This window comes from Serinus canaria, chromosome 4, assembly GCF_022539315.1.
Source record: "Serinus canaria isolate serCan28SL12 chromosome 4, serCan2020, whole genome shotgun sequence".
Classification (NCBI taxonomy): Eukaryota; Metazoa; Chordata; class Aves; order Passeriformes; family Fringillidae; genus Serinus; species Serinus canaria.
Genome location: NC_066317.1, coordinates 17,244,398 through 17,264,528, shown reverse-complemented (window position 1 = coordinate 17,264,528; position 20,131 = coordinate 17,244,398). Strand labels below are relative to the sequence as shown.

The 20,131-nt window shown below is 42.3% G+C and overlaps 1 protein-coding gene across 5 annotated transcripts in view; it reads right to left on the bottom strand.

The window, feature by feature from the left end:
* ADGRL3 (adhesion G protein-coupled receptor L3) overlaps nucleotides 1–20,131 on the bottom strand; it is a 488,937-nt gene that overhangs the window by 126,248 nt on the left and 342,558 nt on the right. For all 5 annotated transcript variants that reach the window (XM_050973756.1, XM_050973751.1, XM_050973755.1 and 2 more), the window contains exon 7: nucleotides 14,822–14,902. In XM_050973756.1, coding sequence (XP_050829713.1) covers nucleotides 14,822–14,902 — 81 coding nt within the window. The remainder of the gene's footprint in view (nucleotides 1–14,821; nucleotides 14,903–20,131) is intronic.

Here is a 20,131-nt window from a genome sequence, read left to right as displayed (position 1 = left end):
CAAGTCCAAGAGATGCAGGTTTATGTACTGAGGCCCTCTGGGGCATGTGGGGGTGGGGGGGTGGGTTGTGTGTGAGGATTTTGGGGCAGAAACTGGGTTTGCTAAAGATCCAGCTAACAACTCTGAGGTGCTCACAGAGCACCCTCTATGCTGCACCACTCCAGGTGCCTCCGGGAAGAGGCTGTATGTGGACATTATGTCGGAAAATAGGCTGGAAATGAGGGTCAAGAAAACACCCTAGAAATACCACCACATCCCTGATGGGATCTGGCTGTGGAAAAACCTCAGGACTGTAAGGGTAGCTTGGATTCTTCACAAGGAGCCTCCTCTGCTTTGCTTTTTCTACCTCTGTATTTGGAAATGCTCAAAGGCACAATTTTGATGGATGGGAGAACCTTGAGGATGGAGTTCCTCCATTCTCACTGCTCATACACTGTGCTCTGTATTTTCCCAGCACCTCTTACACAACTGAATGCAACAGCCTCTTGTTTTGTCCTGTGTGCTTTTCCACCCACATTTTTCTTCTTTTCTTCTTCTATTAATTTAATTTATTTTTTTAAGGCTTGTAGCTTTGAGCCACCTACAAATGGGGGTAAAATGATCTGTGCTGTTTTCCCTCCTTCCCATGCCAATGTTCTCTTAAAACCCAAACCCACGCCTCTGGGAACATGTTTTCTGAATCTAATTTATAATTGTCTTCGCAAAGAGAACAGAAGGAAGATGTTAATTTCACCAGCTACTGATTGCGAAAGTCAATACTCCTTGAGCCATTTGTGCCATTTCTCATCTTGACAATTCTTCTGGAAAAAAAATAAATGTCCAAAAGTGCAAAATATTTTACCTCTGTGTGCAGATTATCAACAATGGTGCCCAGAGTGCGCAACAAACAAAAAGCATTTTGAAGTATAAACCCATTTCTTTTCTGCATGAAAAGGACAGGACATGTATTTCTGTCATTAGCTGCTGATTTTGGAAATATTTGCACATTAATTACACTGTGCCAGCAATAATTGCCCAGCTCTGCAATTGCCTTTTCTCTTTCCCTTCAAGCCTAGAGGTTCTACAGAACCAAAAAACCATTTCCCATTACTCAGAGTAGTACATGGAAAAAACAGCCAGTCACAAGGTTAGGGGGGGCCACAGTTAAAAAATCACTTTCTACAGAAACTAGATATATGTGTGAGCGCATGAAATGACTAATCCCACAATGAGCACAAGGAAATGTAAAAATAAAATCTGGTCTCCTAACAGCAAGCAATGGCTCCTAGGCCATGCCCAGCTTTCCCCCCTGTTTGGAAGGAGCAGTCCTTTATTAAAACCATGCCACAGGAAGGTGGAGCTCTTTGTGGGCAGAGCAATGCTCAGAGATAGGACTGGCCACATTGCTCCAAACAGGACTACCCAAGTAAGAGAGATACTGCTTTAATTATTGGGGCATTCTGTCGTTCCTTTAGGAATCACAGACTTTATTCCTCTAAATGCTGTTTTAATTCTTGCTCTTGTGTTCACTTCCATTTGTCTGGGCAAGCACAAAAAGCAAGAGAGACAGACTGACAGCCCTGTGGTGGGCTGGTCCCTACTCTATCACTGTTGCCTGCTCCCCAGCACTTCAGCTCAGCAGCAAAATTTAGAGTCGCTCCCCCATTTTCTCGCAATATAAACAATTTTATCTGATTAATGTGTGCTCTACAAACACTACAGCAAAACCAGAGGCTTCAGGTTCTCCGACCACTGTGATGCCAGCAAGCAGGAGAGCCTATCCTGAGCAATGAGGACAGGCTGTGACTGTGTGTGCAGAACTCCCTGCCCCATGGGGACTGAAGGAGATGGCATTGGATCCCGTTAAATGTTTAGGATCTTAGTCTTTTTAGTGATTTCAATGGGCAGGTATGCATCAAAAAGAAACCAGTGGTCATAATGTATGAGTCAGGTAAGAGTTTGAGGGTCTGCCTCAGCACAGAGGTCTCTAATTAAAGTGCACTGAGTGAGCAGACAGGACAGCACACCCCTGGTGCTGCAGCAGAACCTTCAGCTGCCCCCAGGAGCCACTGCACTGAGAGCAGCAAGCAGAGGAGAATTGACACAGGAGTCCTGCACATGAAAGCAGGGCCTCCAGATTTTGCTGTGAGAAAAAAAAAAAAAAAAATCTCTTCCCACTTGCCTGCCACTCTCCTGTCTCCAGCCTTTGTTCGCTCCAGTAATGAACACCTTTGTACAAATAGCTGTAGATTAGAAAAGGAATTAACCTCCAAACAAAGGAGAAGCTTAATTAAGCATTGCACTAAAAGAAAACAGAGAGGAAGTACAGGTTAAAAAAAAAAAGAAGACAAGACAGCTGCACAGACCTAATTCCATTTTTTCCTCTTGTAGGTCATTTTACTCAATCCAATTTCCTTTCTGTATTTGCACGATTTTGTTGCTGAGGCACTGCCCATCAATAGAAAGGGTTTTCTTGCTTTCCATTCACTTGTACCTTTTCTAATGCTTTGCATTACAAGCCCTCCATCAAAAAAAAAAAAAGAAAAAAAAGAAAAAAAGCAAAACAGATTTAAATTAGACTTTGGGAGCATGCCATTTCATATCCTTCTCCCCAGAGAGCTTCAGCTAATTAAACAAACGATTGCAAAATACTCACAATGTCAACCCTGTCAGCTTACATGCAAAATATCTACACCAAGGCGTGGTTATTTAACCAAACACAATGTGAGGAGCAATGTCCTGTGAAGATAAGCACAAACCTTAGGCTGTAAGGGGACACTTTTTAAAACCACGGGTGGATTATGGGGAGAACACAGACTTTTAATATCCCACCCCACGGCCTCAGGAGCCAGCAGGCACAGCCACACCAATCTGAAAGGACAGGAAGATTTGGGTAGCCAGGATAAGGAGACTTCAACACATTCCAAAAACGGATGAGCACGCTGAGCTGCTCTTGACATTCAGGCTGAGCTCTATATTACTGCTAGGAGGACAGGGTAGGAGTAGCTAATGATAATGAAGGAAATATCTGGATTTTTGCTGTTAAATTGCAGCAGCTCAGAGCAAAAGCTGGAAAGAAGAAAGCAGATAGAAATAGGTGCCTGGAGTAGGAAAGCAGGAATATAAATGTTATGGTGATTAGTCTGTGCATAGTTGCTGGAGGCAGTGAAAGTCTCAATTGTCTAAAGCTAAAGGATTTTAAATTTTTCTATACATAAAAACCTTCTTCAAATCCCTCCCCCCCTTTTTTTTCCATCCCATCTTGCCTTCCTCTACTCTAAGCCATGCAGCTTGCCCAACAAGCTCTCCATGTCCATTCTCTCTGCACAGACACTGCTGCCTGTTTCTACCCCCTGCTACTCTTTATTCCTCCCATTTTCTTCTTTACAACACACACCTCCAGCATGAAGCCTGCACTGACTCTCAGGACTGAGTACTCCATTCCCTCTCACCCCTCCATCCTGCTCTTCTCTCAGAATATATTTAATTTGCCCAAGAAACACTTCCCAGGCCAGGCACCTTAGCTTCCAGAAGGATTTTATGATCAGGTGCATGCAACAAGATCTAACATAAATTATTGCAGCCTTAGCTAGAAAAGGTAATATTAACTTCCCCAAAGCCTTGTTGAGGGTCACAAAATCACACTGCACAAGGTTTGAGCAAAAAGGACAGTGAGGATAAGGGAGGAAAGGCTGCTGTGCTCATCACAGCAGGGTCAGAGGCTGAAGCTGATGTTAAAAAGCACAGAGTTGGGATGCTGGCAAGTCACCAATGGGTTTCCCTGCCCTATGTGAGGACTCCTGCTTGCTGTAGCTCTGGTAAACAGGACTGATCTCAGCTGGCTGGACCTGTGTGCTCAGCACCCCTGGATTTAGGAGATGAAATTAGCAAGGATAAACCTCACCCACATGATCCAGCTGGAAACCCAGCCCTGAATGTTTGTAAGCGTGAGGCAGAAGTACAAGGCAAGTATTCTCTATTTTCAGGTGCCATGACCATGATAACCCTGAGAATGCTCCTGAGGACACTGTCCTGGCTGAATTAGCAAGGAGCAAGGCACAGCAAAATTGAGGCAAGCTCCTACCCATCCAGTCCTCCCTTGTGGCTGCTTCATGCCTTGGCAGCAGTATTAATGAGAAAACAGTTTTGAAAGGGGAAACTTAGTTCAGAACGTTCCTTTAGGAGAAATGCCAAGATCCTTCCCTGTTTATCTTACTTGTTGTGTAAACATTTTCATAATGCTTATCAATACAGTCTGTAGAGTGTATTTGTTAAAATAACCAGCATGGACATCAGTATCTTGCCCAGGACTCTGGCCTTTTCTCTGACTCCACACACTGGAGCTAATGGATCATTTGCCATTTTACTCAGTGTATGGTGCTGGCCACACTGCAGGCTCTTAGTGAATCGAGCTAAATGAATGAGAAAGTACCAAAATCACATAATAGACACCAGCATTGGAAATGGTCAGGAAATAGGAATTAAGGATGAATGCTCTGTTTACATGATCCAAACACATTAAGGCGTGAGGAAGCTGTGAAATTCTTCACTGTGTGTGTTTGGTTATTGCACTCAGCTTGCTTCTGCCAGATTCCCTCTTAGCAGTACTGGTTCCAGATTCCAACTGCTGAGCAATTTTAAAGTTCAGTGAACAAATTGTTTCAATTGTTTGGTTTTCTCCCATTTTCTGTGTGAATTATTCTCAAATTCAAGCTTAGTTTTTGCTCCTAAATGTGAGCAACAATCTGAGGAGGCTCTAATCAAAATGGTGCATTAACTTCTCCCCTCACCCCAACTTCTTCAATGTACATAACCCAGCCTGCATAGTTATGGTCACAAAATATTAACATAATGTACCTCTTCCTTAGCAACAGCTATAATGTCAGGGGAATGCAGCCCATAATAATACAGCTTGATCTAGAAGCACAATAAAATATAAATAAGCTTGTTCCACTTCAGTGGCACACAGGATTCCACTGTGAAGGGCCTTCATGAATTTAGAAACCTCATCTTCTTTTTACTCTCCAACACAGATTATTTAGAAGAAGATTTATGGGCACACATTCCCTTTTATTCCTGAAAATGAAATGTAATTGTTTACTCAGTAACAGTGTTATTTTGCTGCATGTCTGCTAGTAAATTTGTGGGCATAATACAGTCACACACACACTCATCTGTGGAAAGCAGTGCCCATAATGAGAAAAACACAAGCCCAGGACTTCGAGAAAATCTAAAGGGGAGACTGCCATGAGAGCATCCAGAACTGTGGGCATTTTCTAAAGAGTAAAGCCCAAACAATTTTCTTGGGGGGAAAAAAACAATCAAAAAACTAACAGCAAAACAAACAGCTGCAGTGAATTACTACTAATTAGCATGATTAATCTATAAGCCTTTCCCTGTACCTATCTGCAAAAACCCCAGCATCACTGGCTGGGTAAGGGCAAAGTCTTCTTCTTGCCCCAAATCCAGCTGTTTTTCTCCATCCCTGAAAGCTCCTTGGCCAACTGCCCCACGGCTGCTGCACCCCCAAGCATGCTGGGCCTCTAGCCCTTATAATTACAGCTAATCAACCCTAGTATCTGTTCTTACAAGCAGTAAGATCTTTCAAATACTGCTTCTTGTCAGCTTTCAAGGAGAACAAACTACATCAAGCCACTCTGAAGGCAGCAACAAACCATTTGGAACTAGAGGATAGCAGTCCTCCTCTTCTGAGCAAACACTGTGGTTTTCAAGCCAAATTTACTTGGCTGGAAATCATAAAATATGAGGACTCCTATGGGGGAGCCAAGTTACAATCTTAGCATGGTGTTCCATAATCAGTAAATCAGTATTTAGTAAGCATTTATTAAGGCTGGGATTTCCAAAAGCTCTTTTTAAGAGTGAGGTACACAAGTCACAGGTATAACTTTCCCTCTGAATGGATTATATCACATCACTAGGATTCCCTGCAACAAACAAGACACAAAGAAAAGAATCAAAATTCAACAATCCACTTTGAGGAAATCCAGGGGCCAAAAAAGGCTTGAAATCCAGATATTTTATAAAACATCAGATCACTGTCTCTGGTGAAAATCTCTCATTTCCAATAATACTTTATTCAGCCAAAGATGATTCCAAGAGCCAAGTGCTGTAAAAAAAAACAAACCTGCTTACCTACAGAAAATCCCCCTGCACAGCTGAAGAGCCATCAAATAAACACAAAACTCTGTGACTCAATGCTGTCAAGAGTAGTATGTCTGAGCCTAACATGATTTGCTTGTATGGGAAATCATCTGCCTGCCTTTCTGCAGCACTGCTGGTTAACTTCTACAAGAACATGGTAAACTATATTTCTGCACTTTACTGGAAGACAGACTAGACCACTGGATAACCCAGGTCTTAAGCAGTTGCTGTACCTAACTTGTCATTAACTAGAACATTTTTTACATTTTAAACATTTCTTTTGGAAGGGTGATTTGCTTTCTGTGAATACATCATCCACATAGTAAAAAATAACAGCAGCAATAAATCACAGACTCATAGAATAGTTTGAGTCAGAAGGGACCTTAAAGACCACCTGATTCCAACCCTCTGCCATAGGCAGGGACACCTTCCACTAGACCAGGCTGCTCAGAGCCCCATCCAACCTGGCCTTGAACAGTTCCAGGGATGGTGCATTCAGAGCTTCTCGGGGCAACCTGTGCCAGTGCTTCACCACACTCACAAGAAAGAATTTGTTTCTAATATCTCTTTCAGTTTAAAGCCATAATCCCTTGTCCTATTGCAACAAGCTGTGATAAAATGTTTGTGCCCATCTTTCTTGTAGGACCCCTGAAGGTGTTGGAAGGTTTTCTTGGGGCCTCCCCTTCTCCATGCTGAACAAACAACGCCAACTCTGGGCCTGCTTCCATAGGAGAGCTGCTTCAGACCCCTGACCATTACACACTATAACACACTGTTACAGTATCACACATTAGAACATTATTAATAAAAATGTGTAGAAGGCAATTTTGCCAACAGGATCCTTTGAATTTGTACCCATTTGTGAATAGACACAGGCCCTCCACTGAACAAGTGGGATCCTATGTCCCACTCCAACACACCCACAACATGTTTCCAGAAGAATCCTCTAGATTAAACAGGGTTTTCATATCCTCCATCCTTCCAGGTGACGATGACACAACTCAGTTATGTCATGGAGCCCTTCTCTAGAGAGGCCCCACATGACCCAGTGCAAGAGATGACACAACACCCAGCAAAGGATGCCAGCAGCATGGCTGCAGTGGCAAATCCCGGCTTTCCAGGGGCTGAGCTCCTTCTGGTAGAGGGCTCCCACAGGAAATGCTACCTCACATCATGTGCCTTTTTAACATCTCTGGATGTGTAAAATGAAGGCCAGTTATGCCTCTCAATCACAGCACTGCAGACCAATCCTAGTCTCTTTCACACAGGCATGTGGCTTAGGAAATCAGTGAACCTGAAATTTGATCTCTCATATGATTTATTTGCCATCTTCTCCCATTACACAAATACAAATATAACAGGCATTTTTCTGCAGCCCTGAAATGATTCAGAATTAATACCAGATGACAAAATGGACCATGTACCAGGAGGGGAAAAGTTACAGTAAAAGCTCCTTCCCATTAATGGGACCATTCATTCATATGCCCACTATTTCACAGGGGAGCTGGACATAAATTATGTATTTGACATCTAGTTATAGACGATTATATCTGACATAATGAAGTTATAATGGAAGGAGTTTGCACATTGTTTGGTTATTAAGTGCCCATTTCTTGTCCCTGCACCAGGTGCACTGGTGATAGGCCATACAAATCATCCAGAAGAAATGCCAAAATGGGCTCCCTTACTGATAAAGCACCACACATGTTTATTAATTTAACAGCTTGTCTTATGTCTCCCCCATCTGCTCATTTAAAACAGTTATTTGCCCTATAAATATTTCAGGAAGAGAAGTGTAGCCAAAAATTAGTCTGGCAGAAAAGGAAAAAAAAAGGTTTGAGAAAGGGTCTGATGCTGTATGCAGCACTACACTCTTCACATTGAACTGGTTCAACAGCTTTTTTTTCAAGCTGGTAATAGGACATTCACTTTAGATTAGTGATGCTTGAGGGTGCACCACCACAGCTGACTCTACTTTCCAGCTGTTGCCACTGTCAGGTGGGTGAAAACTGCCACCACTGATGGTGAGTGGCAAAACCCAGCGCAGCGGAAAACAAAAGCCACTGTCAGAAGAATGTCCTGGGTGCATGTCCATGTCCATTGTTATAAACCACAATATAGTATTGGCTTTTGCATTTATGTATTAGCTTTTGCACATCATTATTAAACACAAAGATTTTGATATGGTACAATTTATATTTCCTTTTACTGCTTTTTGGTACAGTGCAGTCTGTCAGTTTATGTATGCACCATATAGCTCATATGAATAGTGGTTTGATAAATATATTATATCTTTGGACATAGCATAATATTAAAATAGAGACTATGTGAGGCTAAAATGTTTTTATTCATGTAACTAACTCAGAGAATGGTGTAAGATAATTAGGTGGTTCCTCACATTTGTGGACTATCTTTTGATAAGATAACAGTGACAAAAACCAGAACACCACAAGAAGAATTTACCGACTCTTCAGGGAGTGTAAAAACAACAGGATGGAGCCACGAGAAGAAATAAAATACATTGATTTAATCTGAAGGATGGCATGCAGACAAATCAAAGGTTAAAACCAAGCAAAAGAATTCATGGAACACCTAAACTCACAGGCATATCTGAATATGCATATACTCTTATGAAAATGCATGTACCCCCTGTAATGTAACAGCGTCTAGAGAACATTGTTTTAAGCTAAAGGTGTGGTTTTTTGCCCATCACCAAAAACACCCTGGTGCTGGTGTTTGTTCCTTTTTATCCCTTTTAAATGTTAAAAAAATCTCAAAGAGTGAGCTCTGTTTCTCATATGCATTTTGAGCTTAATCAGGTCATACAGTGGCTTCAACTAGCCTACAAAGAGTAACATTTCAAGGCATCTTTAAATCACAGTTCAGGCTGATCTCCATAGCAATACTCCTTTACAAGGCAGTGGCTAGCTGGTAAAAAGAAGCTTCTTAAAAAGTGCCCTTTTAAAAATTTTTTTTCAGGATGACTAAGAATAATGGAAAAGGTGTTAAATATCACTCAGAGTGTTCTTCCCCCCTTCCCCAAAATCCTTAAATATTTTCAAGTGTAAATACTTTGAACAGTTTCCACCAGCACACAGGAGTTTGCACTCCTCCTTGAGAGACTTTGTTAGCTCCAGCTTTCTGCTAGAGCAAATGCTGTTATCTTATAAATAAACAGCAATGTCCCAAGGTGCTCCTGTGCAGTGAAAACACACATTCCAGAGAAATCAGAGCAACAGTTCAGCACCACAGTGAAAACCCAAGCAGTGAACAGAGTGCAATTAACCCTTTCTGACTGTGGAGAGCTACAGGATGCAAGGTGGGACCTCACTGATGGCAACAAGCAAACAAAAGAAGTACAGGCTGGCTGCAAGGAGCTCTGGTTGTGATACTTGTTAGCCCCACACATGATGCCTAATGATAAATTAATAACTATGGAGCATGGCTCATGTCCAAAGCAGGTGCCTGCCCTAGGAACATCAGTGTAGTCCATAAAGGTGGACATCACAGTACAGACCTGAGGCACAACAGGAGATTTCTGCATAAAACTGAGAAGCATTGTATCAGAACTCATCCATCCTTCTACCACTTTCAGGACCCAAACTCCGTATCTGGCAGTAGATTCCTGTATCCTCCTGCATCCACATCTACCACCCTGCACAAAACCCACCACTTTGCAATGCTGACCTTCTTGATGATGGATAACCAGCCTTGAATAAGACTGGGGGGAAAAAAAAACCAAAACCAGAACTCAAATGAAAAGCAAACAACTAGCATAGGAACAGAACAAACAAATCTCTGCAGACAGATTCAAGAACAGACTTTGAAACAAGGCAGCTGCAAATTCACAGTACACTTGAGGCTTGTAGTCATTGCAAAACCTTTCCACAGATGGTTCAGGTGTGGTGACAGTCACCTCCCTTCCATCCAACTGGTGCAGCACCAGTTACCTGCATGCTTCTTACACAGTGCTTTCCTGAAAGCCACATGGGATAACAGGATGGTGCTGGCTTCCTGCAATGAGCACTCACAGCCCACGTTGGAATGAGGGGGATGCTCTAGTGGGCTCAGGGAAGCCACAAAGGGGAAGGCCTGAGAGATGTCATCCTTGAAAAAAAGGCTGAGCAAAAGCAAAGTACATGACTGAGAAAGAGCAGGACACTTGACGGCACCCCAGAATTGCATAGGGATAAGGGAATGAGGGTCCTGAGTGCAGGAGACCCCAAACAGCATTCACTGCATGATCCTTTCTTGGCTTAAAGGCATCAAATTAGCCTCTCCCCTGGACTCTTCCACCTGGATGATATGAGGAAAATAATATTGCCTCAAGAAGCTGGAAACATATAGCTAATTCAGAAGGAGCAGGATGAGTGAAGCAGAGGGACAGTGTAAAGGACTCCTGAGCTGAGAGAATGCCTTCCCCAGGGGGACTCCAGCAGAAAATGAAAAAGCCTGGAAACAGAAGGTGGCTGGCCAGCATTGGCTCACAGCAGGCAGTCCTGGACAGCACTTCTTTCAGTGCTGGACCAGGGGAGGGAAGGCAGGCAAGCTGATGTCTCAGGGCCTGGTGAGCACAGGATAAGTGACCCCACGTGTCAGCTTGAATTAAGGCAAGGAGTGCCACTGGGCCTTGCTGCCCAGTGCTCCCCTTTCTCTGGACCTGGGAAGGAGGACTGGGGCTGTGCAATAAGCCCAGCTGTCAGATCCTCCTACATCATCTGCAAAGCCACCGACCCTCTCGGGACCTTTGGGGGGGGGGGAAACAAATAAGACTCAGAATGCACACTTAAAAAAAGCCTACTCTATTTTTGGTTATAGGATTTCACTATGCTTCTGCTGTTCAGGAAAGGTTCTCCCACAAAAACTTGGATCAAAAGTTTTGATCAAAAAATGGCAGAATGGATCCAGGTTTTGAAGAAAGAAAGCACAAAGGGACATCTCCCACTAAGATGGAAAAGAAAGGTGCAAACTCAGCATAACCTCCGGCTCCCTGATGTGCTATCTAAGGACTAGGGCCAGATTCTGTGTTCATGGAATATGAACCTGATAACTGAGGTTTAGAGGAAAACCTCCCACAGTGCCTTACCACGGTGCCATAACAACCTCCCTGGCTAGAGAAATCTGCACAGAAGGGTAAGAACTTCCTGTGCTTCCTTTATTTGCTATTTATTTCTAGAACTGGGGACCAGTCCAAAATTTTGCTTATCAGTTAGTGTTTAGGAAATGTACTGACTTCAAGTATATCAATCTCCAAGATAACTACTCTCTGGACTTCAGCTTAGAAGGAAATCTTTACAAAACATCAGCTCAACAGGGCAGGTGAGTTTCTCGGGCTGCCTAGCTTTAAATGCCAGGCACACATTTAAAGTTCAATATGATTCCACATATACGTTAAAATCTGCTTCTACACAGCTTTATAAATTGCTTTAGTGCACATATTTGGTGTGTTTAAATAATTTCTTTACTGTGTTTTAGTACCTGGCAGAATCTGAATATAAACATTTAATTTGATTTATTGCTATATATGATAATTCTATAAAATCCCTCTCTAAGCCAGAGCATCAGTGTGACTCTCATGTATGAAGCTCCTTGCTATTGTCAGTGACCATTTTTAAACACAGGTTTAATCTTCAGTCTGTGATATCACAACCTAAGGTCTCAGCTGTGCCTGGAATTATTCTGCACAAAGAAGGTGTAAACACTTGCATAAAAATCATGTAGTCACATCCAAATTGTTGGATTGAAAGGAGGTGTAAAAATGGTAGTTAACAGTGCTTCATACACTGAACTAAATTTACAACAGCCTCAAATTAAAAAGCGGGTGGGGACCAAGAGGTGTCTTGATGAGAAATGCTGATTCAAGGCTTCATTTCTATTCAGTGATGTACAGTGTCATTACTGGGTGGCTGCACAGAGCAGTGGCTCAGAGTAATTACCCTGTAATGCACAGTGACACTAATGTACTAGTAAACTACTGCAGTTTATACTCTATTCACCACCAGCGTCAGGACTCTGATAGGCAGGTAAAAATCCCCGGCATGCATAAACAATGTGTGTAAATGTCACCAGTGATAAAATTTTTAAAAAGGAAAAGGAAGAGGCAGTTACAAATAAATCTGTCAGCTGAGAATTGCAATTGCATAGACCCACAGGAGCAGTAAAGCTGTATCTTTTTTTTACAATACAGGAAGGAAAGATGCTTCTCTTAAAGCATCCTACCCAGGTTCTACTTCCATTTATTACAATTAAAACTGGATGGTGGCTGCTTCTTTTTGCCACTCTGAGTGCAAAGTTGGCCTGCTCAGCTTAGTGCAAGGGTAAGCATGGAGGGGAAATGAAGAGCATCAAAGGAGTAGCCAGAAGCATTAATGGTTTATGCTGACTGTCTTAATGCTGCTCTGGTTTTAGAGATACAGCTACAGGAAATGCGGAGGAACACAAGCTGAAGGACAGGTGGTTTTGACTCCTTTGTTTAAAACAGCTCTTGTGGATGAAGCTTGGAATGTGACCCAAACATATCCTAAGGTGTCATAAAAAGCAGACAAACAAAAAGGAATTATGAGCCTAATATACTTAGGGCGGAAAATTTTATTACAATACTCTAATGGATTTTGGATGCTGAGACTAGAAATGAAGCAGCAGAGCTACACATCCCACATCCCAGGGCTAGAGGAAAGCCTTGCTATTCCCCCAGGGAGACAGTGCCAATTACTATGTTTTTAACAGCCCCCAGTAACCAGTGAATAGATTGATGCCTCCAGAGCTGGCTTTCTCTCTGGCCCTCTCCTGTTAAGTAAGAGTATTCAAGTCCTTTTACCAGCACACAGCAGCAATAATATCAGTTCTTCCACCATGAGCAGCTCCTTCTTTAAGATCTCTCAACCAGGGGGGTAGAGAGATCTTTAAAAAAGTGAAAATTGTCAGTGTAGCAGTTTATGTTGGATAAACTCCATTTTACCCTCTCTGCAAGCACTGCAACTGTTCTGCCTGACCCACTTTGCCCTGCTCCTGGTGGCACTGCCATTTATTTTGTGGAGGTAGCTCTGCCCTCATGAACAGCAGATCACTGAGGAGTTTTGTTAGTCTTTAGCTCTTTCAGCTTGGAGAAAGCAAGACACAGGTTCTCTGTCCTGCTGCTGTTCCAGCACCCTTCAATATTCTATAGTCTGTACAGATGCCAAGGCAAGGATTTACATTGACCTATTCTAAGTAAGCTCTGATTCATCCCCTCAGTGACAGACTAGAGCAAGAAGGTCCTGCAAGTCATAACTGTCTCTGCCTCACTAGAGTACTCTGCCATAAAAGCAAGGCAGTAAATTTTATCACAGAACTGGAGGTTTTCAAATGACTTAGAAGAAGTTGACGATCTCAAATGCACATGTCAAATCCCAGGGTAGTTCACTTAAAGCTGAATGGAGGTTGTGGACTGCCAGGAGATTGTGCATAACCATCCTGACTCATGGCAAGTCCAGATCTGGAGAGAGAACTGTGAATCTGGCATCCTCACACCACCCAGCACGTGGTTCCACCTCACATTACTCAAATAAGAGCAGTTAGGAAATATGTGCAGACACAAACACACACCAACAGCCTTACAGGGCTGTGGCAGAATGGTGACAATCACCACACAGGTCGATTTGGTACTCTTTCTGCCACTGTAGCACCCTTTGAGGAGTGGGGAAAAAGGAAAAAAACCCAAACCTAAGGTATAGAATATCTCTGTGCTATTGCACTTTGGCTGCTCTCTTCCTCCCCTTCTCTTCTTCCACAACCTTCCCTGGGTTTGATGTTAACATCCAGTTGCAGAGTTGACCAAGAAATTCCTTCATAGTCCTGTATGATTTTTGCTTTGCTATCATTTATTCCAAGAAGAACAAGCTGTTTACTTCAATATCATACCTGAATACTGAGCAGCCTAACCAAAAGGAGCAAAGGGAGATGTAAGAAGTCTGCACCACCACATATGCTTGCTTTGGGGACAGCCTCATTTCCCCAAGCCAGAGGAGCAAACACTGCGGGCTCAGCACTAGGGAATGATCCCCCAAATGGGGCAGAGCAATCAAGGGCTTGCATTCATATTGCTTTATTTGCCCCATTCAAGCCAGGTACCTGTCTGAGCAGGGCTATTCTGGACTTACTCTGTACATATTGGCTACTAGCATTGCTCCCAAGGACAATCAGCCCACCTAAAATTTAATTCATCCTCTGTAATGAACATCTCCTCACCCAGTCTAGAAAAAAATCCCTCAAGCAACTGCAATGAGGACTGAATCCAGGCTTGAACCACTGTACAACCTTTACTCGCCTGAGGGGCAGTGGAAATCTGCCCTTTGCACTCTGCCAGCAGCTCCCTGTGCCTCTGCACCACCATTAGGAAGGAAAGGTGCAAGACAGAGGACAGGACCTAAGGTGTACCTGTCCCTGCAGGAGTGAACTAGTGGGGAGAGCAAACCACCCTGTGAAGTGATGGGATGCTCAAAGCTATGTCATGGGACACATGGGACACGGTCATCCTACATACATCTCTCCTGCAGGAATTAATTTGCTCCGCAGAGTGTCCTTGGATGGAGGGTGACAGCTTGGCCATGGAGGCTCAAGTGAGTGAACAAGTGAGTGATATGCACCCATGGCTGTGGCTGGTTTGGAATGCAAGGGAATGGAGACTGTCCCACTGACTCACCCTTGGATGGTGGTCTCTCCAGATCCGAATCCAGGTGGATCGGTGGGGCAATGTAGGAAACCTGCCCGTGGTGAGCCTGCCCTGTGGACAAATAAGTGGTTTAGTTCTGCTGTTTCCTACACAGATCTATCAGGGCTACAGTCAAATACACAACATTTGGATTCAAAACGCTTCACAAGTATTTTGTTCTGTGTGTTGTTTACGATGAACTTCCATTTGTGGAGGTACCTGGTGACAAGCTGAAGCCACTTCCATCTTGCACTTCTTCCTTGCAGACAGGGGTACTCCAGTGAACTTTAGTACTTTAGTTACACCTGCTTTACCACTACTACATACACTTTACACCATGTTCTCTTGAAATGTGTTCTCTCTCTCTCTCTCTCTCTATATATATATATATATATACACTATGGAAGAGAACTCAATTTCACACAAACCCATTCAATCTGTTAATCTCACTTTAGGAGGGAAACAAGTGTTCCTATGTCACAGCCATTTTTGAAGGAAGCATGGTATGAAGCACAATCCCACCTGTTTGTCCCACCTGCAGGAGACACACATATAATTTTTCAGAGCATTGCACCATCATGCAGTTTCTCAGTTGCTCAAGACAATCCTTCTCAGCAATTTGGAGGTAACTATATCAAGAAACTTCTATTTATAAGAAAAAACAATTTTTTTATAATTCATCTGTTTACTGCACCGATTTACAGGGTTGTTAATCTCTTCTTCTAAACATGGAAAGTTAATGACACATAGATTATGATAACAGTTAGAGTAACCTTCCCATTTCAAGTAATATTCGTTCTGCAATAAAAGCAGTTGATTCCTCTTAAGAGACACATTCCAAATAATTAATACAGCTCCCTGTTGACACTTGCTGTTGTTGCTCCAAGCAATTTCCAAGCTAGCGTCACAGGCAGAGGAGCAGCAGTACAGTCTTCAGGCTTCTTTGTAATGACATCCAGGAATACCACAAGCACAGTATGCTGGTGCACATAATATGTTGAAAACATCTCTTCAGGGAGATAAAATATTAATGAGAAAGGGGAGAGAGAGAAAAAAAAAAGAAGTGTGTCTGAATGTGCAGGTTATATTTACTGCTTTACACTGAGGATGACTCAGATAATTTGCATTATTAGCCATTACAACAACCGGACGTAATTCAGGTTTAAAATCTACGACACATCATAAATTCTGTATTTGCTTTTAAGTGCTTTAACATGGGAAATTTGCTTCAGGCAAACCCATGGCAAACAACAAGTCACTCTGCTTTCCTCCTTTCGTTTACATGTTAAAAACCCATTTGATGCCATTATTGAGTAAAAGTCATAATTTAATAGCTGCTCCATTCTGCAGCAGAAAAAAGAGACGGTCTTCTCTCACTCCGAGCTGCTCAGGGTGCAGGATGATCAGTGCCCTTATAACACAGAACAGTCTCCTCATTTGCTGCATCAAAGATGCCACTGAAATGTAAAACAGCTGAGCTTGGCAGGAAGTTCTGGAAATCACCTAGCCCAGCTCAAGGGCAGCAAGAGCCCATAGCAAGTGTCCAATCTGATTTCCAATATCTCTAAGGATGGAGACTCCACAATCTCTCTGGGCAATCTGTACCAGTGCCTTGCCACCCTCACAGGAAAAGAAAAAACAGAAAAGCTTTTCCATTATCTGCTTGTAAGAAGAGCCTGGCTCCATCTTTTTTATTCCCTGTCATCATGTACTTATACACATCATTACGATCCTTTGGATGATCTGGTCCAGGCTGGATACTCACAGCTTTTCAGCCCATCCCCACAAAGAGATGCTTCAATCCCTTTATTTTATCGCCATTATGGCCCTTTGCTGGACTTGCTCTGGGCACACTGCTGACACATGGCTTTTGGGGTGTTTTGTTTTTTGGTTTTTTTTTTTTTTTTTTTTTTTGGTTGGGTTTTTTTTTTTAATCACCTGGTCTTCCTAGGAGCAAACCAGAAAAAAAAAAAGAATTATTCTGGAGCCTTAAAGGACTAGGCTGGAATAATTAAGATACACCCACATTACAGGAAAGACTCAAAAACATCTGTGAGTTTGTTTAGACATTCATTACAACTAAGTAATAACTATGGAAGCTTATTATTGTTTTATTAAGGCTTTTACTTTATATGGAGGAAGCTGTAGCATCAAATGCTCTCTAGTGATAAATGAAACAAGTTGCAGAAAGCTTTTATCTATTTGTTGCTGATGCAAAACAGTACTTCCAAAAAAAAAAAAAAATCAGACTTCTGTTACTACAACTACTACTGTGTGCTACTAAAAAAAACCCCAGACTTCTGTTATACTGCACACTTCTCACAATGCTAATAAATCAAACTTTGGATTTTCATATTCCTTTTCCAAAAAAAGCAATAAAAACAGTTGTTGTGATTCATTTTCTGGGCATGGATGCCTGCTCACTTGTTCTTCAGAGTCATCAGAGTGTTCAAACTGGAGAAACTAAGGGTCTCCATTGTGACCTTATGAATGTTTTTAATCAACAGAATCACATTTTTGCTTTGGTTTTACCATTATTGCCGGTGGTGACCTTTGAGACAGTTGAGGGAAGAGAGGCAAGGGGAAGTGTCTGAAGCAAGACCTGGCAATGGGGCTGGTGCACAAGCACATGGTCTTCTTGGCTTTAATGACATTAAAAGTGCTGTCACTCACTCAGTTAAAAACCAGAATTTTACCCAATGTACCTATGAAAGACTTTGAGGCTGATCTGACTGGTACAGCTCAAGTTGATCTCAAAGACTGATAGAACAAGCTTTCCCAAGTGACACTGACTCCCAGCTCTGTGGAGCGAGTTTTGCAGTTTCAGATGTTACTGCAAGCCCCAGCCCTAGGAGTGAGGGACTCCCTCTCTTCAGTTCCAGCTGCTGTAGAAAAGCACTTTAAAAAATGGATGAGAGCCTTAAAAAAAAAAAAAAAAAAAAAAAAAAAAAAAAAAGTGGAAACACTCCAACACTCCACACCCATCTCTCCAGTCCTTCAGCTGTTTTCTCTGCACATTGAGTCTGAGCTGACAGCGGTGCAGGAAAAAGAAAGACTCCTGACAAAATACCAAAGGTCAGGATGTCTCTGTTGCTGATGGGAAGTTGAGCATGCCTTGTATCAGGAACAGCTTGTATGGCCTTCTCCCAGCCCCACCCTGCCTATACCCATCTGCTCTTTCTGCAGTCAGCTCTCAGGTAAAAAATTAAACAGCAATCAAATGTAATCATCAAAGTAATGTTTGATGAAGTTGCCAATTTTGCACCTAGCAGCTCAGGTTGTGTTCTATTTCCTTCATCCCTCTTGCCTGGAGAGGCCAGTGCCCATGGCTCCCTGTGAGGGCACCACAAATATCAACACCATCTCAGGTGGGACAGGGCAAACAGCAGGTGTGGCACAGGTAGCCACAAACCTGCAGCCAGGCCACCTGCATGTGCTGTGACAATGTGAAAAAACCCCTCATGTTTGGTAGGAACCATTTTGGGAGCAACACTAGGGATATGACCTTGAAAGTCTATCTGGTGACGTGCCCTGCTCAGGTAGAGGAAATGAGAAAGATGATTGTGAATTAGAAAAAGTGCTTGACTGGCCATTATTTTTTGGTCTGACACAGGAGAGATACAATGCATTTTAAAAAGCCAATAACTTAGAAGAACAAAGATAATGTTTTGTGAAAACTGGGGGAAGCATAATAGCTTGGCCTAAGGGATTTTTTTTCTTCTTTACTTTTTTTTTTAAAAAGGGATCTGGATGCTCATAGACAGAAAATAAACATCTACACATCTTCAAAAATCTGCCCCTAAGTGATTTAGTCATCTACAGATGCAATGATACAAAACTACAGAAAAAAATCTGCAGCAAATGCATGGGCTAACCAAGAAAAGTAGCAACAAAGAAGTGTCATGTGTGTATCTATTAAAGCCACTTCCTCTTGATCCTTTTTGGAAGTGTACCCACGGTTTGCAGCACCTGAGAGGGAAGGCCTTCCTCCTGATCTTGGGGAGGAAATTTCCAGTGCTAGTGACATTTGATTTTTCTAGAGTACAATGCATACTGTCATGTGTGGGAGACTTTTCTGCCTGGCCCCTGCTCATTTTCTACCTGAGATTTTCCAGTTCACTATCAAAGAAAAAACCTGAATAGAAAACATAAGACTGAAAGATTCAAACCCCCAAAAGCAAAGGAAAAAAACCCAACATTTACCAGGCTAAAAGACTTTTTAAAGCATTTGATGACTTGTCTCCTAAAGCCCTGGTGATGCCATTGAGACAGCCACAATCACCTGAATGAATGGCTCACCCTTTTCCCTGCTGCTCCTTTGCTCAGTGCCCATGGTGGGCATGGACAGCTGTGCACCTGAATTGGTGCCCCACACCTGACTCAGATCCAGCAGCAGCAGTGAGAAGCCACCAGGAGATATTTATTTTTTTTAAACAAACATCCTTCATACTCTTTGTTCTCAAGGGATGAGAGCCCCTTTTCTTTGCTGTCCTTATCCAGAGGCGATCACTGCAACACATTTTTTTGCTGTCATGTCAGATTACTCAGATTTCCACCCATTTTCCAGCCTATTTTAGCATTCTTTTGTCTTCCACAGGTTCACCAGTTCCCAAGATCCTTTTTTAGACAACCTAGTCAGCATTTCATGCAGAGGATTTAATTTAATTTCGTGCTGGTGTCTCTGATGACCCATGTTCCCAGGTACTGCCTCTCCTACAGCCCCTCCTGTCTGCACCTCTGAATGCAGGCACCACCGTGGATTTAATCCCTCATCTGTTAGTCCATTTGCCTGGATCATTAACTAGGTAATACCCATGAAACCACACATCCATTCCTGAGCCTTTGATGTCAGTTCTTCACATATTTTTACTTTTTTTTAAAATAATAATAGGATGGACACATACTAGATATGCAAAATACATATTCTGAGGAAAAGTCTTGGAAAGCATAATTACAATTTTACTAATATCTCTACAAATAAAATACTCTTTACATGCTGTGGCTTTTTTTTCCCCCCCATGTAACTGAAAATAATAATTTTTAAAAGCAGTCTAGTTTGTCTGTGATGATCTGAACTATAAAATACAACATTACTTTTTGGGAACATTTATGTAATTCTGTAAATTTTAACATGATTTTTTTTAAAATCCAATTTATTATTTAGCAAAAGACTGCATACACTTTGTTGGAGTGCAGCTTCCTAGGATCATCACTCTCATGTTCTTTCATTTTCAAAACTAGTTAATTTTTTTCGTGTCCTTTTTTCTCCCCTCTTTTTGAATCCCATAATATGTAGGCATA